Source organism: Chaetodon trifascialis, chromosome 19 (assembly GCF_039877785.1).
Source record: "Chaetodon trifascialis isolate fChaTrf1 chromosome 19, fChaTrf1.hap1, whole genome shotgun sequence".
Classification (NCBI taxonomy): Eukaryota; Metazoa; Chordata; class Actinopteri; order Chaetodontiformes; family Chaetodontidae; genus Chaetodon; species Chaetodon trifascialis.
In genome coordinates this window covers 7,680,044-7,703,938 of record NC_092074.1, presented here as the reverse complement: position 1 = coordinate 7,703,938, position 23,895 = coordinate 7,680,044, and the positions used below count along the sequence as shown (strand labels likewise).

The 23,895-nt window shown below is 43.2% G+C and overlaps 1 protein-coding gene across 9 annotated transcripts in view; it reads left to right on the top strand.

Annotated features, from left to right (window-relative positions):
- Positions 1 to 16,067, top strand: part of nrxn3b (neurexin 3b) — a 200,449-nt gene extending 184,382 nt beyond the window's left edge. For 6 of the 9 annotated variants that reach the window (XM_070987081.1, XM_070987080.1, XM_070987079.1 and 3 more), the window contains 2 exons: positions 3,024 to 3,102; positions 13,133 to 16,067. In XM_070987081.1, the coding sequence (XP_070843182.1) occupies positions 3,024 to 3,102; positions 13,133 to 14,118 (1,065 nt within the window). In that variant the 3' untranslated portion in view covers positions 14,119 to 16,067. Of the gene's footprint in view, positions 1 to 3,023; positions 3,103 to 10,862; positions 11,341 to 13,132 lie in introns of those variants that run through there. The other 3 variants (XM_070987087.1, XM_070987086.1, XM_070987085.1) reach the window with 2 other exon arrangements.
- Positions 16,068 to 23,895: the final 7,828 nt, after the last annotated feature.

The following is a 23,895-nucleotide window of genomic DNA, read 5'->3' as shown; positions in this document are numbered from 1 at the left end:
ATAAACATTTTTGATGACATTTTTAATTTTAGCTTTACCTCGGGGCTAAAAGCCAAGCCAGAGTCAGAACATAATATCAAGTGAACAATTTTATCTCCAGGGCTTAATTAATGGCCATTGTGAGCATGAGAGACGGTCGCACCCCCACCTCTTACTGGTCTGGTGCAGGCTTGAACCGTTGACACCGCAGTTCAGAAGTGAACTCTGAAGCTGCAGTGGCCCCGCAACAATATCCACTTTATATAATTGCTATAGAGATACATCTGTTTTAAAATCACTTCAAAGGAACACATCTGGAACATGACGGGTGTCGATAAAGGGAAACTGGACTGTGGGGATATATCAGACCAAAAAAACGTTAAGAACCACTGCCTGAAAAATGTTCCCCTCACATTTTAGATTGCATTGAACCTGCAGTCTGATCGTGCCCGTGCACAGTTAAAACAAAATGTTCGTTTGAGTCTCTCATTTAATTCATGATGTGAATTACTGCTTTGAGGCTTTGAAAAAATGAAGGCGACTGATGGGCCGATGATTACAGCAATTTTATTTCCAAGGGTTTTTTTCCTCACAGCACATGGGGAATATGCATGAAATGAATGAAGAGCTCATTCTTCTCCAGACTGATCTGACATGAGAGAATCTCCTCCACATGTTAGAGATGTCTCATTACAGTGGTTCATGGTTTATTCAACTGATTTTATTTTCTCTATACATAAGAAATGAATGAAATTACGAATGTATTACAGCGCTCTTAAGAAGACGGAACAAGATGTCTTTAATATCTCTCTGCACCATCACATCATCTGCCATCGCATCGGTCTGTGGTCTGCACTTCAGTAGCACTGTCACTCTGAGAAACCTGCGGTTAATCACAGACATGCACTGTGTGACTATAATCCATGTGCAGTATACATGCAGCAGGTCAGTAATCAGATTACCCTCTGCCCTGACCTTAAGTTCTAACTGTGGCTCACTTATTTTGACTGCATTAGTGATTGAAAACTTTGCTCTAATCACACTTTGGATTACTTGAGAAGAAAGACGCATTGCTTGGTGTTATCACCTCTGCTTTCATCCAGGTGTTGTGCTGTTTGACACTCTCCCTGTCTAAAGTCTCTGTCACGTGCGTGCGTACGAAAGCCAATTACAAACCCATTTATCCGTATACATGGCAGAGAAATTGAGGTTTCCCAGAAGAAATCTAGCAGGGAAAACCAGGTTTCTCTAATCCCCTACCCCGATTACAGACACCAGGTTCATTACTTACATGATGTTTCGGAAATCAGCTTATTGGAGAGAGCAGAAACTAACCCTTATGTTCCTTATGTGCATGCAAATATGCTGAATGTGGTACAGATTTGACACATGTTGAACATCTGGACATGTAATGATTACCAGCTTGGTCAGATTGCCATTACAATTATTGCAAAGCATCGTCCTGGGCTCTTACTCAGACATGAGAGTGACGAGTTAAGTCGCTGGCACATTTGCATTATGAAATGCATGTCTGAAAGTCTGAAATGTGGGCTTGACAGCCAAGCGTGAGGGCTGTGGATGCCTGTGCTTCGTTAGCAGGTGAACCTCTATTGTTCCGAAATATTTATTTCATGTTAGAAAATTGCTTAAAATAGTAGTAAAGGAGCATCGATTTGGCTGAATCTTGTATTTAGAACATGTAGATTGGTGCGTAACACTCTGCTAAGATGCTGCATCCGAGGCAGTGATATTTGTTCTGTGTTGAGATGCTGTCGGCATCAGCTGCAGAGAAATGCAGCATGAATGGACAAGAGAAAGGCAGTGTTTTCGGCTGATGCTGGGTTATGGTGTGATGGTCTCGGGCTGAAATTGCTGGAACAGACTTTGAAGTGGCTCGGGGTTTTCATCTCTCTCTCTCTCTCTGTGTGTCCCTGCCTCCCACATCTGCCGCTATCATAATAACAAGCAATAACCCTCTTTCAGCAATAACCAAGACTTTTACGCCCGTAATGTGGCTTCAATAAATAGTCATGTTTACCAAGGGGCCATATTTTACAGCAATTTAGTTTAGAGCCTCCCCTCTTGCTTCGTGTTTTTGCCTCCTCATGCTGGAGTACAGTACATAATGTGGTGCATTATGCACACCAACACAAACACGCATTAACACATTATCAAACGCACCGATACAGAAACGTCGCGCCGTCCTCCATGGCACACTCCGGGAGCGCGGTTTGAAAAATGTGAGGTTTGGTAGACATACATGTTGAACATCAGCATGCGTGTGTATGCGTGTATTAGAGGTGGACCGCTTTCTCTGGGCCCTGTCGAAAGAGGCAGCACAAGCACGGGGGCGCGTTTCATTAGTCTGTCAAACTCAATGATATTTAGAGCCCCACACCCTCGGCCAGGACTGGAAAACTCAATCAGCACTCTGATTTCATAACCCTGCTCGGTGACAGGGCTTATTTTATCGCCCCGCTGATTCATTCTAATAAACGCCGGCTGCCCAGCGCACTGCAGCTGAAATACAACCTCCCCCCCCTCTGTCCTCCATGGGTCGACCCGAAAAAAAGGGAAAAGGGGGGGGGGTAAATCAGAATTGTGGGAACTGGAGAGTGCAGATAATCCATCGCTGGTCCGGATGTAGCCAGCAAGTCTGCCGCCCCGTCCCTCCCTCCTTCCACACCCTTTAGCACAAATCAGAAGCCAGGACAGTGTTGATCTGTGGGGGCTTGGTGGGGCCATTGATTGTGGACGACAGAGGAGGAGAGGGACGATAAATAATCAGAGGCAGAGTGCGGAGGGTGAAGGAAAACAATTATCTGCGGAGGTGGAAAGCACATAAAGTGAAGAATGATAAACACTGTGAAATATGATTGACTCCAAGTGATATATGGAAGCCGAAGGACAGGCAGAGAGGTCTGTGTGTGCAGATATCCTTGAATGGAGTGGCTGTGGGCAGTGTCGTAGAGGACTCATGATGCTTCCCCAGGCCCAGCCGCATCCTCCTGTGCATGTGTGTCAATGTGTCTCTTTCTCCGCAGACGACGGATGACATTGTTTCGTCGGCGGAGTGCTCCAGCGACGACGAGGACCTGGAAGAGTGCGACTCCGGACATGCAGGTGGGATGGGTGTGTCGAGTTGTGCTTGCTCTGAACCTGGTCTACTTCTCCTTATCTTTCTTTGATTTGCTACCGAGGAGCCTCTCCTCTTAGCATCATGTCCCATGGGAGCTTCAAGTGTAACTTCAAAAAGCCCTCCGAAAAGTAGCCACTGTGAGAAATATACACTAGTGTGAGGGGGTTCTCAGTGTATATCTAAAGTTTAAAGAACTCTTTGGAGATGGATGAAAGCGGTACGAATCAAGTTTCTCCAACCTTAGCATGCTCTCTGCAGGAAGTTACAGTTTTTAACTTTAACTGTAAATAAGTAAACGCTCACATCCTATAGTCAGCTGCTGTAGATAAAGCTCATACCTTTCATCTCTCAAACAAGTTACACTTAGCTATGGGGCCACTGGTTGCAGACATGATGAAGCATTGATACTAATTTTGTTCTCTCAGCATTCAGTCGAGAGCAAAACTTTCCTCAACAAAGTACAAAATTAGTATCAAGCTCCATGTCGCCCGAACTGATGCTTCAAAATGTATCTGTCCTGTACATGGTTGATTTCTTCTTGCTGTGCGTGTGTGTGCGTCTCTCTTGACAGAGGATACATTTTGAGATTCTTTCGAGAACAAAGATGCTTTCAGCATAGATACTGTGATATGTAGCAGACTAACTGCAACAGAGCCTCTTCCTCCCCTCTCCTTCCTTCTTCTTCTTCTCTTGTTTGTACCTCTGTTTCCTTCGTCGGAGGCTTGCCTTACCTGAAACATTCTAATAGAGAACAGATATCCTCGAATTTCTGTGCGCATCGTCTCTCTTCCCTCCTCCCTTTACACACACACACACAAACACACACACACACACACACACGCATCACTTTGTGATTGGATCAAAGTGATAAGACATTCACTCAGTGGAGTTTGCAAACAAAAACAGAGCTGGAAATAAAACCGCAGATTTAAAAGGAGTGGTTATTTTGAGGCAACTTGGGTTTGGACGACTTTCCAACAAGCAGCTGTCAATCACACTTGTGCCCAGGAGCAGCTGGCATACAGCCTAAATACACGGAGTAAAGCAGCAGAGTGTGAGCTCTATTGAAACTGGCTCAGTATGTAAAAAGCGTCTCCCCTTAGGCACTCTGGAAATCATTAACAGCTCAGGCTATTTGATTGCTTCACTGTCCTTCAAAACGCCATCACAGCGGGCTAATTGATGCTGCGTTAATCTGGCTAAATATGGCTCAGCTTAGCACCAAGCATATGTCCACTTTTCACTGCTAATAATAAGCCTAAGTTGCAACAATGAATTGCTCTTTCGCTTTGTTATCTTCCGCACAGAGAACATAACAGATAATCGGGCGTTTATTTATTTCGCTCAGCAAATGAGGTCTCTCCGCGTACTTTAGTAGATATTCTGCTAGTAATTCTACCATTTTCTTGCTATCTGTGGGAGGAACTCATTTACTTTGAAGCGTTATCACACTGTAGTGGCGTTTGTTTCCTTGAAATTATGACCACATTTAGGTGCCGGTGCTTATGGCTTTTTGATGTGAGGAGAGAGCCATTTTCTCCACGCCTCCTTGCAGTATTTAGGGTCTTTATCTATAAGCATGAGTTGCTTTCTTAACTCGGAGATTATTGAAATTCAATGGACAAACTTTTACAGCTCGCGTGTGTTTTTGCTTTTTCAGAGAGTACAAACCCAAGTATTCTCAAAAGTGGAACAAAGCGTACTGTCAAAGTCTTTACTCAGAGGACATGGTACCCTCCCCTCATATAGCGACAACATATGTAGCCATACACACTCCTACATACCACATTTCACCATGTTGACACAGAAATTCATATCCTCATTCCTTGCCCCGCTTTCAGTCGTGTGAACAGTTGCATGACATGATGTTGGTTTCTTTTCCGTTGCATTTGGTTGTTTTTTTTCCTCCTGTGATGCACATATGAACATCTCTCTTCTGTATCGATTTGGACCCAGCTGCTGGGTTGCTTAAGATTTGAGCTTTTTGTTTTCGCTTTTCTTTTGGGCCAGGGCGGGTTGAGTGGGTTGATTTTATTTCCTTGTTTTCTTGTGGGTTTTTTTTTTTGTTTGTTTTTTCTTTGGTGTCCTCCTCATCATCCGTCGTCCATCCTCCAAGCAAGGATAGAGCCACTCCTCCCGTTTTTGCCTCATCTTGTGCCGCATGAACTTTTGGTGGTTGGAAAATTCAAAGTTCTCCTCCTCATCAAGTTTGTGTTTACTTTTTTGTGCCATATGGCTTCAAAAGAAACATCCTCCCCCCATTTTCGATACAACGTAGGGAAATGAACGGCAACAAAATCTTTTCTTGCCATCATCCTTTTTTTGGCCTTGTGCAGGCAACCCCATTCTGTCTCAAGAAAGTTGTGTGTGAAAGAATGACTCCCTGTCTCCTCTCCCGAGCGTTAACCCCCCACCCCCACCCCGTCCATCCCGATTCACCCACCTTCTTTCTTTTAGCCTTTCTGCATATACATGTCTGTTTGAATGCAGATGGCATAAAAAGACTTTTATTGCCACAAAGTATATCTGTTTTTCTATTCTATCTGTTGCTCCAAGTAGAAGGCATTTGTGGCATGCACACTGTACTGGACTGTACCGCAGCTCGATAGACTAACTTATAATCCTCTCCCCCCAACTCCCCCGCTTCTGCATGAATATGATTGGCATCCATTTTGTGTGCTGCTTCTTCTCCACCCATAAGTCTCAGGCTAACCCCCAGCTGGCTTCTACTACATGTCAGTGTGTGTGTGCGGGGCTACACTGGCGGTCCTGCGCCGCCGCTGTTCCCCGCGGCAGCTCCTCCCTCGGAGGCGTCTTGTGTTCGTGCTTGTGCCTGCTGTCTCTGTCAGTGCTCCGTCTGTGTCTGCCAAACAGCCTGTCTTGTCTGCTGTACGTGGTCGTCTCGTGGTCGTGTTGTCTGTGTGTTTAATAAAACTGTTAAACCTTACCTTTTCCCTTTATCCCACGTGAGTTCCACAAGAGAGCAAATAAGGAGTGTGCAGTGCGGGCCTCTGAATAAGAGCCTGTACATGTTTACACAAACATTAGCTAGTTGAACAGACATTAAAAGTATTACGATATGCAGGAATTCACCACTACCTGGAAATGAGCAATGGAAAATATGCTGCGCTCATTTTAGAGAACAGCAAACTGCAAGTCAATTTCTGATTTAATTTCACAGTGATTAACAGATTCAAAGCTTGTCATTACCGTGTAATCAGAGCATTTTTCTGATTAATATGTAATTATATTTTAGTAATTGATGCAAATGATTTTCATAAATCCACAAGTGCGAATCAGAATGTTTGATTTTTTTCTGTATAGCCAGATGAAAGTAAAATTTGACTCGTAACAAGCACGTGCTCAAAGGTTTTACTTGGACGGACAAATAAAAATGTGCGAGATCCTTGTCAGAGCAGATGCTGAAGCAGAAAAAGCACAGGTGTTGCTAATAACATTAATAATGGCTCCATTCACTCTGGTAAGCTTAGTGCTTAGGCCCTGAGACCTACAGATTGAATGGAGCTATCATTATTGTTATTAGTTATATCTGTGTTTTTTTCCTGCCACAGAATTTCAATAAGTCTCAGAAAGCAGTTACTGTAAATCCATATATTGCGGAGGCATGCTGCAGTGGCTCCGCTGTACCAGTGTCAGTAATACATACAAACAGCAAGTCATCATTCCTAAGTGAGATAACAGTTTGTCCTTCAGGGCCTTCCAAAATGACCCATAAGAACATTTTCTAATCTGCCACCTCTATGTTTAAGGTTACGTTCAGGCTTAGCTGCTCTAATCTATATTTTCTAATAACCAATGACTGAGTGTAATATGAAAGGGGTTGCTCATGGTGACAGGTACACATAGAATGATCAGACTTACATTTATCAGGTGACCAGAAAACATGAATGTTGCTCATTGTCTGCTGGCACTGTGAGCAACGGCTTCCTAACACCTTCGCCAGCTCGGCTTTAGGAGATGATAACATGTCAGTGTTGTGTTTGCAGCTTGTTGCATTTCCCCCATATAGGCAGGAAATCAGGTTTAGGTATGATGACACCATTAAAGGAAACCAAGGTTGACTGTTGGCACGAGATGGGACACAAACTGGCGCAGATGGGCCGTTGCTTTTGCGCTGTAAGAATGTTAAACTTCCTCCTGCATTGCTGCTGAGCATAAACATAAAGGTAGGTTGTTTCAATCTGCTTGAACAAACAACCAGCGCTGTCGTTTTTCTAGAGATGACAGCCTCCCACAAATCTCTGCAAACGGAGGACTGTTGCACTATGTGTCAGTCAAATAGATTATTCGAAAATTGTGTATTTAGTGAAAGGGCCATAAACGGTGCTGTATGCACCATTACCCTATCAAGCTTTGATGAAGTGGAGTGCAGATCAAACAGATGTAACAAATTTATAGATGTGTCCTCATCTCATTGGCTTTGGTGGGCAAAGTGGAAAGTCTGTGTCTCAAATGAATGTTAGACTGCAAGCACAGATGTGATGTTGTGTGATTTCTTCATTGCTGTATATAAAGAGCCCCAACACGTGGAAGGTACAGAATGAAGTATGATAGGGATGGATCACTGGGTTTTCTTGTGGCGTCAGCTATGGCTTCCGTCAAGCCCCATTGGGCCAGCTGTCACTTCAACACAGGCCTCAGATCAGTTTAAAGGTTATTCAGCTGACACATGTCCGCCGAGTGCAGAGGTGCAGTCTAATGGCTGTACAGCAAATCGACCAGCTGACAGGGTCGAGTCGCCACGCCTGCTAGAGATGCCAATTTAATACGCCAGACTGCGCGCAGCCTCATGATGACGGATTAAGAGCTATCTGCCATGCGCTGTGGCTTCAGGACGCCGCTGGAAGGAAGCTCCTGCAGCCAGAGGTAGTTCATGCATCCTCACGGGGCAGACCTCTCCGTTCCCTGGAGTTGTAAACAGAGCATCGTTCAACTTCTCGGATGGAAATGAATTGTCCATCTGTGAGAAATTAGACCTCTCTTGGCAGAGGTGTGTGCAGGCGAGATAAGATAATTTAATGGCAGGGTAAAGTGCTCAGCTTTTTGAGGTACATGTTTGTAGAAAGCTCAGCCATTGCACAGGGCACCAGTATAATCCCTGTCATGTCTCTGTAAGTGTGTGTCCAGTGTGTGAATCTGTGTTTTGCTGGCTCTCTGGTAATCAGCTCCCCACCTGTAGTACGTCGGGGTGAATGAATCTGCTATAGCAGGTCTCTGGGCACAATGCGCACAGCCACAATGGGATTTCAGGGCCCCAAACTACTGACTCACCCACAATTTGGAGCGTCAAAATCCCATTGACTCAGTTCGTCCATGGTTGGTGATGGTGCACCGGCTTTTCGCTTTTATGGCGTAGCGTTGTCAAATCCCTGACACACCGTCGGGATTCATCTCCATTCGGAAGTCTCAGCAAACGCTGGATGGACACGGGGATCAGGCCAGGAGAGAGAACAGGGAAGAGAGAGAGCGAGTGGAGGAAAGTGAAGAGAAAGTGCTGCTCTGAGATTTCTGCATCTGTAGCCTCCAAGCTGCTGAGCTAGTCAGTCAATCAGCCATTTAGAAGTGACTATATTTACTTAATTCCTCTTGAAAAGCCAGCACAGACACGCAGCAGATACTCTTTTTTAGCAGGGATGGTGAAAAGCAGAAAGACTACAAAATTTAGTTTGTCTCATGTGTTCGTTTTTGTGCTTTAAAAAAGACAGGATCCTTTTTTCTCATTGCAAGCCAGTAGGCAGTGGCGCAAAGAAACACTTATTAATCTGAAGTCCTGACTTCCTTTGGCTTAAAAAGAAAGAAAAGCAGGCTGTAGGTCTAGTGGAGTGGAGAATTATTTGCCAGGGAGGCACAGGCTTAGAATAAAATCCCCATCCATCTTGACGAGTGCAGAAAACAAACGCAGTCTGGTTAAGCAAACCCATTAGAAACCGCCGTGTTTGTCTGCCTCGGAAATGCAGCAAGATGTGCAACGCTAGTGCAAGAGCTTACACAGGATTAAAGTGTTTACCAAAACATCAAGGTCCTCTGCACTGACTTTACTGGAGACCCTTAACTGCAGTGGTTCCCCTCCCATCCAAGTGTTTTGTTGACATAGCGCAAAGCTAACAGTCGCCGAAAGCTGTTAGCGAAGAATGGAGTGAAAGGATGCAAACAAGGCCAAGACAACAAGGGCAGAGTCGGATAAATAAAGCCTTGGATGAAATCACTTATCTGTGCTGGCATTGTTTATTTAACAAGGCAAGGAGTTTGGCTCTGTTATTAAAGATATTATCCCAGTTAGGCAACATGAGATGTTAGCTGAAGAGAGGATTGTACACTGCAGTCGTGCAGTAGAAAGCTGCGGCAGACAGCTCTCCGGAACACAGTCAGGAAATTCATATTTAAGCCGTCACTTGATAAAATACGGCTTATAGTGCTTAATGATGAACCAAAACCTGATGCGTGAAGACGAACGCACCTCTCACACCTCCTTTAACTCGGCGGAGGCACGAACAAACGCCACTCCGTGCGCTCTTGTGGAACTCCTTCCCAACACGCTGTTTATCTGTCCAACGAAGGCTGTTGGTTATGCACATAACACAAAGCATCTAAACATTTAATAACGAAGCAGCTCATTAATTACCGCTCTGCTCCCCCTCTTGATTAATTAGCAGATGTGGTGGGCCTAAATGCCACATAATGTTGGTTATATATCACCCATGGTGCACCCTCTCCCCCTCCTTACTGCTGATGAATGGTTTCTTTGCCTGAGAAAATATCCCACAGCCCTTGGTGGCAGTGACCTTTTACTGACCTATGACCCCATCTGAAGCCCTTTCCCCTACCTGTCCCATGGCTTGCTGTATTGTTATTGTATATTACTCTCCCTAAATGCAACTTACTGAAGCATGCATTAACCCAACTTCTTATAGTGAACTAAAATCCAAAATCAAACCATGTCTGATTGACCTCTCTTTCTCTGACGTACATCCAGATTGCACGCCCTGTCCTGTGTTTTAAAATACTAACAAGAGAAATGTATTGAAGTAACTAATAATAAAGCCTTTATTATTAGTTAAATGAAGGTGGTGACACTTTGCCTATAAACTGTCCCCCCCTCTCTTTGTCTGCCTCAGTGTGTGCTTTCTGGTTGTTCATCTTTGATAGTGTGAGAAATTGATTGCCTTTCTTTCTTGCTTGCTAATCTGTTTTTTTCTTTTTTTTTGTCTTTTTTGTACATATATGTGACCACGCATATATGTGTATCTCTGTTTCTTTTCTGAAAATGTTCAAATTTTAACTGCTAATTTGCTAAGAATTACTATTGCCAATGTTTTGATGATTTTTCCCCCCCCGATTAGAACGAGCCTTCCTCTTTTCTCTATGAATGAATCCCTATTTCCTAAACAACAGGCCGCTTTTATGAGTGTTGAAACCGAGATGCTGCATTGGAATTTCAAATTCACGTCCTCATAGAGAAAAAAGAGAAGCCGCCTCCAAAGTAGACCCTCACCACGACCTGTGAAAACTGTTTCTATGCTGATCTCTAATATTTTCCTGTTATTCAGTAGCTACCTCTGATTGAAATTTGGATTGAATCAATGAACGAGTGGATTAATTTTGTGCATGGCAAAGAAGTTGCAGCTTAGGGTTTGTAAAACTGTCAGTGTTGAGAGTGCTGTTCTCTTTTGTAGATGGGCATGTATATGCTCATTGTTTGTATATCCCCATCCCTTCCTTACAGCCAAAAGCTCTAATGCCGCCCGACCGCTTCGTGCCGCCTTTACATGGACATGGCAACTGATGTACACGTTCACCCCCATCTATGTCATTTCCTTCCTAGTATGTTCATAGGTCCCACCCCGTCTCACACTCCCTCCTCCCAAACCCTTTAGATTCTAAGATATGTACAGTCATCCATTTATTCACTGCTGATGAAGTTAAAGTCAAGAAAAAAAAAAGAAAAAAGAACAAGAGTCATCTAATCAGGCTGTAGATATTTATGGAGAGACTTATCTATCAAAGCAAGAATTATAGATATACAGTTTTCTTTTTCTATAAAATTAAATGGCTATGAAAAGAACAAAAAAAAAAAAAAGATCTCCTGAACAGAATGGTGAAGATTATTTTTCATGTCATGATGTGTGGATGTATGTGTTGTTGCCTCCCTGTGCCATCCTGTCTAAAAAGAGAAATATAATCAGAAATTGCTAAAAAAGAAACTAACCTAACTTGTCCAAAGGCATTCTTACACAACTTTCTTTTGTAAATTTTTTTTTTCTTCCTGCCAAAATCATGCGGGCAATTTGTTGATGTAAGTTGACAAAACTGATGGTATGCTTCCTTCCTTTGAAAACTGTTTTTTTTTTTCTTTTTCTTTTGTAGGCTTTTATGATTTTCCGAGCTGACTTTGTTTTTGTTTGTTTTCTTTTTTACCTGTTTTTTCTACTTACTTATTACTAATCCCTTTCTGGATAGCTCTATCTGTGGCTTTACTTTGTGAATGTTTTTTTACAATGTTTGCTCTAACTCTGAACTCTTTTTGCAATGCCTTTAATTATTATTTCAGTTTCCTTTCTTTCCGTTGTGTTCTTTTCTTTATTGTTCCAAAAGGTTTGCATCTCTTTATAGTGCCCTGTTTGTGAGCCTTTGCAATGTACAAGCAAGCCACTTTGGCAAGAGGATAAGCAGCTTCAATAGACATCTGAATGTTTCAAGGTCTTTGTAGTATTTGAACAACAGGTTTAAGTATTAAGCATGTGGTATCAAGTGTTCCAAAATGAGTTTCTTATAATGAGTGCATGTGGAAATGAAGCACCTGGGTCCCTGTAATACAGTAAAATGGAGAACAGCAGCTGTAACGAGCATGGTTCTTCCACCAGGGAGTAGGAATCACAGCAAACATTCAGGTGTCGTTGAACTGTCCGGTGACTTTGTGCCATTGTGGTAACTGTAGGGGTCAAAAGGCAAGAGGTTAGGGCAAAGAGGGGAGCCCACTAATGCTCAGGAGGGAGAAGTTCCCTCCATTTTTAGGACTTGCGAGTGGTGACTTTTTGCTGGTACATTTTCCCTTTGTAGATCAGTGTGTGACCCTCTGACAGACGGTCAGGGTTTTAAGAGGCTAAGGGTCATTTTGTTGGACTTTCGGCACTTCCGGTCCAAAAACGCTCCCTTTCCATTTTCAGTTTTCCTTTTTCCAGCTTTATAAGTTGTTAGTATTTGTTCGCCCGCGTAGGTCAACGGGGTTAAAAAGCACCTCTCTGAGCAGCTCTACGAAACACCTTACAAACACTTTCTCATTTCAGACTTAGTTAACTTGCTTTCAGGCCCACTGGCTTGAACTTGACTTGCAAACAAATGCTAATACCCTCTGCTTCTTTTTATCCACAGAGCACATCTTTTGGTGCTCAGTTTTTGAAGGGACTAAAAAGGATTTACACTTGGAAGATAAATAAAACAAGCCTCTTAAAAGCCTGAACTAGTCATTTATGTAGAGAAATATGCAGCATTATCAGGCAGAACTAAATATAGGGCCACATTTGTGTGGCATTACATGTAATGCACACTCATATATAATAGGAAATTCTGAATATGCTTGGAGGGCGTAGAGCATATGATAAGCATAGTTTGTAGTGCAGTGTAAATGTAGTCCTGATAAAGCACGCTGCTGTCTGAGGACATGTAGGAGTGAATATGTGGAGTCAGTTTAATGTGGCTCACCCTTGTGCATCCCTCAAAGCCTTTTGATGCAATGTAAACTTCATTTATGGCTGTTCTAAAGTTTTCTTTCTGTTTGGGTCTTGTTTGGTTCTGAGTTTTGTTGTTTTTGCACTGGTACGGTATTTTCTGTTCTTTCTTTCTTTCTTTATCTTCAGTTCATTTCCTCCCTTTGTTGAGCTTTGCTTTATACGTTCTTTGGTTATCGATTCTTTTGGTGTTTGGCTGCTTCTTGCTTTGCTGATGGAAGTCTTTCGGCCCTCTGACTCGTGTTTGTGTCTCTGTTTCACTTTCCAGGAGGGGAGCTAGTCATCCCCGTGCTAGTCGAGGACCCCATAGACATCCCTTCTGTATCCACCCGTTCTCCCTTCATCCCCCTCCCCCCAACCCTCCGCCCCGTCCTCACCATTATTGAGACCACCAAAGAATCCTTGGCCATGGCCACTGAGGCGGGGGTACCTTGCTTGTCGGACCGAGGCAGCGATGATTGTGATGATGGTGATGGTGGTGATGATGGTGATGATGATGATGATGATGGCATGGTGATTTCGGGGTTTGGCTCTGGCGAAGCTTTCGACTCTAGCCTGCCCCCGACTGACGATGAAGATTTTTACACCACCTTCTCCCTGGTAACAGATAAGATCTTGACCACATCGGCCTATGAAGGCGGCTACAAAGCCCTCGCGCCCAAGTGGGAGGCCAAGGACTTGAGGCCTAGCAAAGCCTCTGAGGCAGGTAGGACTACACCCACCTCACCTCTGCCCGACCCCCGGGGCACGCCGCCGGCGGCGGTCCCCTCGGACACGCCACCCAAGCTGCCTGCCGGGAAAATGAACAACCGCGAGGTAAAACCCCCACAGCCGGACATAGTCCTGCTGCCCCTGCCCACGTCCTTCGATCTGGACGGCACCAAGCCACGGGGTCCTTTCATCACCTCGCCCATGCTGCGCACAGTACCCGCCGCCTTGCCCACAGTGCCCGGCGTGGTGCGGCGGGTGCCCCCGGGGGCCTCAGAGGTGATCCGGGAATCCAGCAGTACCACGGGCATGGTGGTGGGGATTGTCTCAGCCGCTGCCCTCTGCATCCTCATCCTCCTCTACGCCATGTACAAGTACAGAAACAGGGACGAGGGTTCCTACCAGGTGGACGAGACGCGCAACTACATCAGCAACTCGGCGCAAACCAATGGCACTGTGGTGAAGGATAAAACACCCAGCGGCAGTGCCAAAGGCAGCGCCAGTAGCAAGAGACCGAAAGACAAGGACAAGGAATATTATGTATAGAAATCAAAAGTCATTTCCCAACACATAGAAAAATAAACTGTTTGGAACAAAGTTATAAACATTTTGACAGTACCATATTGGCAACTGTGATTTAAAAAGGGTAAAATCTCTTGAGAACTCAAAACTTACTGAGTCACTGAAACATTTACAAAAGAACTTTGGCTTACGGAAGCACACTTACTATTGTAAGCATTACGAGAGACAATGCAGTACACCTTCACCGGGACTCAGCGTGGATCTTTTTCAGGAGTCCCTGCTGGAGACATTTGGCAGTGTGAATAACATCACTCGAACATCCACACGACCCCAAGTGACTGTCAAGAGGTGTGTGATCCTTGGAGTTCTAATGACCTTGTCCATTGTAACCCTGTAAAATACGATCACTGTCATTTCGGCCATTCTGAGCATGCATGTGAGGTGTATGTGACGTGGTGCTGGCATCTGTGTAAGTGAGGGACCTCAAGAAACTATGATTGTCGGGAAAGTTGGAAGTCAAAACATGAGTTCGCATTACAAGTGGTTTCATTAAATGTAGCTTTCATGGATGCGATACGAGCTAAAGTATATGTGTACTTAAAGCTGTCTTTTTATTTCGATCTGTTTTGTTTGTTTTTTATTTATTCATTTAGTCAGTTATTTATTTATTGAATTTAGGTCTGTTTCTTTTGAAGGATGATGTCCAGTCAGGGTTGACCAGACAGTGACCGCTCAGCAGGGTGTGATACAATCATGATATCTCAATATTTTTCTCTCCGTCCCTCATGTCTCAGCTAAGGATTGGACTGCTATGCATGGCATCCAAATTCTAGATGGAGGTCAAGCGTACAAGAGTGGATCCGCCAGGCAAAATGCACAATACATTGTTATTTCTCTCAATTTTAAATCCCTGATAGCATTTTTCTTTTCTTCTCTGTGTTTTTTTTTATTTGTCCAGGTTTTCTTACATTTCCTGACATGCGGTGGCAAAAGGCATTATCAGAATTTATGTCTGGTGGACATTTAATTGTCGCAATCTTCAAAAAAGAAAAAAGAAAAAAATCCAGGCTGAAGACTTACTCCAGTGTGAACAAGTGTGATTCTGTTGTCACAGACGACTGTGTCAAACAGCAAATATGTTTACATATTTTACTACATCATAGCCGTTGTGCTTTGCAGGTCAATATTGTACAGAAAATTCAAGTTTCTGTTGGTTTTGTTAAATCCTCTTGTATAGACAGACCATTTGATTTGATTTCACTGCTGTAACAACATGACAGAAATAGCATTTTTATTCTTTTGCCAGTAACGCCTGGAGATAAAAAGAAAAAAAAAAAGATGTGCGCAGGAACATTTGTTTAGGTGGGGAGCAAATGTTGTTAGATTAGAGTCTTGTCTCTCTGGATGGTGTTCCTCTTCAGTCGCATGAATATTTGACCACAGGAAGCTGTCAAGCTGTCAGTCAAATAGAAAACACCTCCCTCAGATCTTGTATTAGGGACTCCTCCTTATTCTGAAATTACTTTGATCATGTTCTTTATTTTTTTATTGGAAATTTAAAAAAACAGAATAAGAGAATAAAGGCAGATTATGATGGATTTGGAGATCTGTTGCTAGCACCTTACTGACTTACAGGTGTTTTTTCTTTCTTTTTTAAAAAACTCTGACGTCAATGTTCTCGTCTGCTCGTCCTTTTGCATTTGTTTTCTTTGTTATTGTGTAGCTTAATTTCATGTCTCATTTTTACGACATTGTCTTCTGGCAATATGTTGTTTTTTTATGTCATTATTTATTGCTGAAGTTATTTGTTCTCATTCATTTTCATGCAAAATCAGTCAGTGTGTATGTTCACTTTGATTTTTTGTGTTGGTACTTGGCTTTTTCAACCGGTTAATTATTACTGTCTTATGCTCCTTTGACTCCAAACAATTCCCAGAAATAAAAAATGTTGTTCCCAAACTTTTTGGATGTTAGACTGCGGGTGGCTGTCACTCAATCATCCACATTGTGGTGAAAAGGCACAAAAAACACAGAGAGGATGGGGATAGATACCGTCTAAGCCGAAGACTATTCACCAAACCACAATTTCTCATCCATTTGCTATCACTTCAATGATTTCCTTTTATACCAGAAGTGGTAGAATTTCCATTCAAATGAAGTCCAGAGCAGAGCGGCTCAACACTATCATTTACCTATAGATGATTATGCAAATTCATACACTGTTCATCGATGCAACAAGAGAAAGAGGGACGGGTGGAGAAAACGGTTATTACAGGGTCCAGAGTCGTCATAACAGCGGAGGAATAGCTTTGGGTTTCTTCAGAGTCAGGTCTTTGTGAGAGTGCACAGCCAAATGAGATTCTCCACAACCATATGGCTGGGTTATGAGCTACTCAATGGCAGCAGCACCTGCTTTCCCAGCCCGGTTTTACACCGTCCATATTTCGTGCAAATGGGCCTTCACAGAGCTGGTCATTAACTTGCAATAGCCCATTGATGTAGGATATCAGAGCAGCGTGTGTGAGTATATCCAGCTCGCACAATGACTACATATTAACTCATTCGTCCTGTCACAGGCAATGGGAACAAGGAGGCCAGCAGGGATTTCTTCCACTGAGGGGCTGTTTTTTACATTCTGAGGCAGACCCACATTTCAAGATTCATTTTTCTTTCTTTGCCAAAAAATGTGTGGAAATTTGTTCTGCATAAGTCAACGTAATAAAAAGTTAGAGTGTAAGAAAACAACATTCATTTGAGCATGCAATGACATTCAAACCACGCTTCATACCAGGCAATACACTGCCCTACAGAGGCGGATAGCAGTAACCTTGATTACCTGTGTGAAAGGGGCGGCTCGTGGTGACAACCCCGCAGAGAATTATCACTCGACTCTGCGGTTCCTCTCGGCTCTACAGAGCAGCGTCTTTCAGCTCAATGTTTTGGTTCCTTGTCATCACAGCCGCAGCAGCCAGCTGTGAAAGAAAAACTCTAAAATCCAATGACGCCTGTCTGAACACCAAACCAACATGTTCTCGCTCTCAGCTCATCACATACAGACGCTTGGCCGGCGGACCTGTGCTTCAAACTACAACGCTCTGAATACGCCTCCATCATCAGTTTTGCATGTGCAGGGCTCCACAGTCATGTTAGGAATAATAAATCTGCAGTGTTCAGAACAATGAGAACAATACTAAGCACTTGCAGTTTGGTCTCCTGGCTGAAAGTCCTGTGTTTGGGCCATCCAACCACCCAAATTTCCTCCATATGTGGACTTTTCTCGCTCTTATGCTGCGTCATTTCACGCGTTTGGTCATTAGATACAAAAGGAGTGAGAACAGGTGATCTGTAGAAGTCTATTGGACTACCCTGAACACTGCGAAATGACACTAAATAGATACCCAGTGCTTTAAAAAGTGTGGAAAAAATTGTCCTGGCAAAGCACCCATATGTGGTGAGTTGGGGGTGAGAACAGGTTGACCAATATAGTGGAGCTTTTTAATGTCAGTTTTGTGTTTACATTTTGTTTCTGTTTCCCCCAAAATGACCAGAATGCAGGTGTTAAGTTTCCAGGCTGGCCAACAATCTGCATCGCAGATAGCGACGTTGTATGTGTTTATTTTCTACCTTTTTCTGCAGATTATTTTACCTTAAACAGTCAGAAAACCTTCATACTGCTGCAGTTCGCCTCACAGAATGCAAAACAAAAGTCTTCTCTCAGCTTTCTTTTGGCTTTTTAGTTTTGCATAATCTGATCACCCATCAATTAATATTTATATTGAAAAAATATTTGAATTAACACTTTGAGATGTGATTTAAAGGTATCGTTACTCCACCAAATTCCACTATTACTAGCACACTCCTACTGAAATTTGCTTTGCTAGTTACCAGCCTAGCTTAGCTTTGCTTCTATTGTGATTGGATTATTTTATCAGTTCATCATAACGGACATTTAAGCTGTTTTCACTTGAGCTTTACATTTTACAAATGGTATCAATATTTTTGATAGAGTAAAGCAGATGTCAAACAGTCAGATTTAGGTCACTTAGTTGACCAAATATGTAATTTGCCTGCTGTGTTGACTGAAGGGTAGAATACATGTCATGTAGTCTGATTTGAGATGTGAAGCTGGGAAGCTGTTTGCCAGCCCTGATTAGCTCCTTTCTAAGCTGACTGCCCTTTTTGAAATCATTCAATTTATCTGGTCGTTTGTAAATTGAGCCTCAAGCTGCACCAGTGGTCCAACTTCTCTACCTTTATCTCCCAACTGTCAGAGCTAATTTGCTCAGGATCAGCAGCATCTGTCAGAGACAATGAACATCATTCACAACATTACATTGGGATATGAATCTCAGGCTAATTGTGAGACTGCATGTAGAGGAAAGGAAGCTGGCCAGGCAACAACTGAAACATCTCACAATGCAGAATTAATGGGAAAAACTGCAAAGCGGCCTCATAAAAAGTAAATGGCCTTTTCCACAGCGCAGAGGGCAGAGATTAAAATAAAAGGCAAATTCTGCAAGGCACTTAACACGACAATGACATCAAGAGAACAGAGAAACAAAAACAAGCACCAGGGAAGGTAATTGCAACATAAATCACCACCGAAGGAAACAGAAAATACATAAAAAACATCACAGTTTTGGCAAATATTTCCTCAAATAACAAATAAACATATATTAGCAATTCATTTTAGGATTATAATGAATTCAAGTCCCCAAAGAAGACCTGTATAACAGCTGCAAAAGAGGAAACAGCTCTACATGTAGCTCATGTACAGCTCATAGGCTCAAACCCTGAAACAGTGAGGTATTGCCGTTTTCACAGCCATTAGTCACTTTCAGATTTCCAGCAGCAGGGTGCCAGCAGAGGAAACATATCCATTTGATATTCACCACCCATTTGCTTACACAGTTGTTGGCTGACAAAGTTTATTGATTGGATTTTATGTGTAGCAACTACTTTTCCTTTTAGTCAAATTAGTAGAAGTAGATTACATCAATCCCGCTGATGTCGGCTGGATAATTCATATCTTAATTGACAGAAAAACAATTTACATTTGCTAATGGCTTTTCCAAATGGATTTCTGTGTGTGTTTGACTGCATTAGCTCTATATATAGAGGCCGTGGAACACTAACAAGGGAGCAGCTTGGCTCCCCTTCACGCATTTAAAGGCTGACAGTTGACCTGTCATGAAATTTTACTTCAACTAATGAACTGGTTAATTCCACTTAAACGCTTTATGGCATGTTTTCCCTTTCAAATAAACAGCGGCTCTGTGAGAGCGATACATCTGCTCTGTCACTGATTAGAGATGAAATCTGTTTTTGTTGCTTCCTACGCTGAGGCAGGATGCTGTAAAACACCTTGAGCATCAGGAGCGTCTGCAGCTGTAGTGTTTTACGGCTCCCCTGTATAGATTGTAGATGTGCAGCTTATCCCCCCCCCCCCCCCCCCCGGTAAAGATTCAGGAGAGATGCTGTATCCTCCACGGACCGAGGCAAAGCAGCTGTGAAGGCGATGGTGATCAGTCCTGACAGGTAGAATATGAGCCCGCTGACCTTAACTCCAGCATTATGAAGGGCACACACATACACACATGCGCACACCTCAAAAAAGAAGCATGTGTGTCTCTTTGTCTGTGTGTGTGTATTGGCATTCGACATGCTGAAGCCACATCAAAGCACACACGCGCAGAGAAAAGTGGCTTAGTGGGTGCGCAGGTAAGCATTCATATTCATATGTCTCAGTGGCTGCACACAGTGATACATTATCAGAATAGTCAGGTATATATATGTGTGCTTAATTCACTTTTGTGTCTCCTGCAGGGAGCACACCTCCTCTTATTCTTCCGCTCCATCACTCGGCAGCCAAAGCTTTCAGTTAGCTCCTCAGCCCTAATTAACTGCCAAGATATGAATGCACTAATCTGGGCTCTAAATCTTCAGTTCCACTGATAAAAGCTTTTACAGGCTGTCACAGCTGCATGATAAACAGCAGGGCTGCTTCCTCGCCTAGTGGACACAGTGCCATCTAGGGACCAGGTCTGGCACCTCCGGGTTGTTCAGACTTCAGGGTATTTACTGCATGCATGCATAATGTATGTTAGTGCATGTTTGGTAAGAGCTCTTGTTTTTTTGCAGAAAAGCGTCCACCAACACCACAATCTACTGTAATTTTGAGTAATTTGATGAATTGCATCTGCTAGGTGATTTTAATTTGACATTAGAGTAATATTACCATAACTTTGAATGCATTAGCACTGAAGTGGAACAAAATTAGTAAGATTCAAGCAGGTCCGTTTCCCCAGATGAGACTGGGCTGCAAAACACAGGAGTGGAAGGGAACAGAGAGCCTGAGCTGCACACCAAAACGCTGCTTCACTGTTGCTCTGCAGTCGCGAGCATCAACAGGCTTGTGAGGATGGAAACAAAGCATGTATGTAGCTGGCAGAGGATGCACGAGTACGTGGGTGCACATTTATACTGTATTTCTCCATCTCTATGTGTATGTGTAAGTGGGTGATGCTCAAACCTCTATGTGTGTGTGTGTGTGTGTGTGTGTGTGTGTGTGTGTGTGTGTGTGTGTGTGTGTGTGTGCTGTATCCACTACCTAGGGAGACAGGCCTCCTATCCAAGCTTGACAGTGTGATTGGATCCAGTGAGAATCCCAATGAAGCAATGAGTATCTCAGCGGCAGCTCCACTCCCAGTGGTCCCTGCGCAGCCCACAGGCCGACCCCAGCCCTGTCTGCTCAGACCAGATGCAAGGTGAGACAGGACGGGATCTGGAGAATGAAAGGCTTGAGTGAACTTCAAACCTGTCTCAGCTCCTGTGAAGGTGACTGCGGCAAACCCAGCGGTGAAATAAGACCTGATCGTAAGCGATGGCGGCAGATAATTGCTGAGGCTGTGTTTGAATTCATAAACACTCAGCTTGGGTTTGATGGGGTTTGGATGCATTCAGGGATACAGATCAAAAACAGAAAATATAAGTGCAACATTTTCATCAAGATTGTCCAAAAAACCTATTTGGGCTCTTTTTAAAATTGAATTCAACACTTCAATGCCAAATGCCACAGGAGGTCTTTTGCCTCCAGCCAGCCAGACATGGTCAGCGGAGTTGAGCTGCCTGATTACATAAATCTTTTAAAACATCCATCTGGTTAACTTGGATGGCTCAGTGTTGGCAGGTGAAACAGAGTTCATATTAGATGTACAGAAACACAAACGCACAGCACCAGGATGAGGCTGCAGCAGCTATTCATGAATCTTTTAAGGAGTTTGTACTTAAAGTCCTCCCTAAGTACTCAGTAATTAGCAGCTTGCACCATTAAAACTAGTAAATAGTTTAGAATGTGTGAATCAGTTGCTGATATCAGAAACAATCACCTATGAAGAAAGTCACTGGAGCATCACAATATAACCACAAAGGACCACACAAATATTAAACTTAACTGCCAGTTAGTACTCTGTTTTATTTCTATATGCTTACAGAGAGAAAGTTAGTGTTCGTAGAGTTACTGTTCGTATTCAGTGTTTAGTACTCAGTTCAGAATGAGTGGGAAATAGCTGGTTATGCTAACATAGCTGACATTATTTGGTCATTTATTATTGGCAGTATTGTTCTCTAATTGGAGGCACACTCTAGTTCAAAGGTTTGGAATCACCTGTTTTATTTATGATTTTCTTCTTGATGATGCTTATTTAAACATAAAAATACACCAAATGTATTATTTATATATTTGAAATCGTTTTGGCCCCAGAAGAAGAATAATTAAATGATTAAAATCTCCGTTTGGTGGACAGTGTTGGATGGCAGGGAAAATACTGTTTTATCTGTTTTATTCTTCGATTATGAATTCGTTTTCTTGTCCAGAAAAAGTGACCTGAGATCATTATTGAACCACAAAGCGCTGCAGCTGCGCTCTGAATATTTTAGGCCCCAGTTTTTCTTTGACCTCTTTGCTCAGGGGTTAGATTGAATATGTTCAGACTGTGATTTGTCGGTCCATTGTATGCTCAGCTGATTCTCCACGATCCTCTTCCTGCAGGGCTAACTCTGAGCTAACCTTCTGTTTTATTGTGAAGTTTTAAGAGTAGCTTTGCTGAAGCAACACGCCTGTTCATTCCAGCTTGTTTTGGGCATTATTGTGCACGTGACACTGAAACCTGTTCCTGTTTAAATCTGCACAGATTTAAGCTTCTTTTACCAGTGACTGCTGATTTCCTATATTCTTATTTACCTGTTGCTCAGGTGTCTTTGTCTCTTTCTGCCCTTTCACTTGTCAGCCAGACTTCATCTCTACCCATTCACATCTACATCCAACTTGAATCTCCCCATCTTTGGGGAAATCTGGCGTTTTAGACTCTAACTTCATAACGTTTTCTTCATCATACCAATATTTACCATAATTTTCCCACAGCTGTTCAGATCTGTTAAAGCTAGCCAAGTTTTATTCTGGCTTGCTCCTGTTGGTCACTGCTGTTCCAGCAGCTGCAGAGAGCAGGTTTAATTTGTTTGGTAGATTTCATTCAAACCTGTTTCAAAATCAGTACAGTATGAAATAAAAATATAATAAGCTAATTAGAAATATACACAAGAGGATTACAAAGAGAAACTTAGACCAGACTGCCTCTGGGCCAGAGTCAGAGGTCTGAGTCAGAACCCTTATCCCCCATTTGCAGGCTAATCATATATTCATGTGATGCTGTGAGTAGTAAGTCATAAACTAATGACACTGACTCTCTAACTGTTACAGCCACGTCACTCAAGCCAATTTACAACCAGGTCATAACAGTCACTGTCTGCTATGAGTCCATGCAGGGCTGCTGCATGCGATTTAGCACACAGGTCCTCACAAATGATGACACTCGAGTGTGGCATAAAGGGTGGGATGAGCCCCCCCTCTCCCAGCTCACTGAGCCAGGAGAGGTCATTCTGGCATCCTGATCAGCAGCCTGGGCCTCCACACCTGTCTGCTATCAAACATGGAAATCACTCCACTCACCCTCGACTGTTGCATATTCGATGAGCAAACGCAGTGTACAGCACTTCATCTTATTTTAAAATGGCTTAGAAATACAAATTGTTGCACAACAATCGCACAGAAAACATTTTTTGTTTTGTTTTGTTTTTTTTCCCTGAGCCCAGGAGAAAATGAGGTTGATACGGAGGCTCAGCTGCAATAACCCATTCACTTATTGAACGACAGCGGCTGGATACACTCTCAGCCTGCGGGCTTTAACGAAAAAGCAGAGCACGGCTGCCTGATTGAATGGGTTTGTAATGCAAGCCAAATAGGTTTGTTCTAATGGGAATCAGCCTCAGTGGCTGCTGCAGAGGCTTACGCCAGCACTATAACAGCAGTCAGCAGCAGCGGCGAACACCCCGTCGCTGTTTGATTGGCTGTGAGAGGCAGAGGGGTTTGCTGTGGTTACTAATGGTCGTTTTTGTGGGGTAATATTCAATGAGCCTTAACTTCAGGAATCACCATATTTGTGAGGAAAGGTTTGCATGAGTGTGTGTGCGCTGCATGACAGGCTGTGAAGTCACAGCTGGTTTTACAACCAAAACCTCTCCACTGTGACAGGGCGTCTAAACTACCTCATCCTGCCCAAGTGCCCTTGAGCAAAACGTTGACTGGATTCTGAATAGCTAGAGAGATAGAGAGTGGGTTCATTCAGAGTACATAAATAACTTTTTGAAACTTCCCCCTGTTGGAATCGAGCCATATATCTGTCCCCATGCATTATCACCAATTATCATGTGACCAACGTTCTGTGTGTAGGTCATGTGACTACT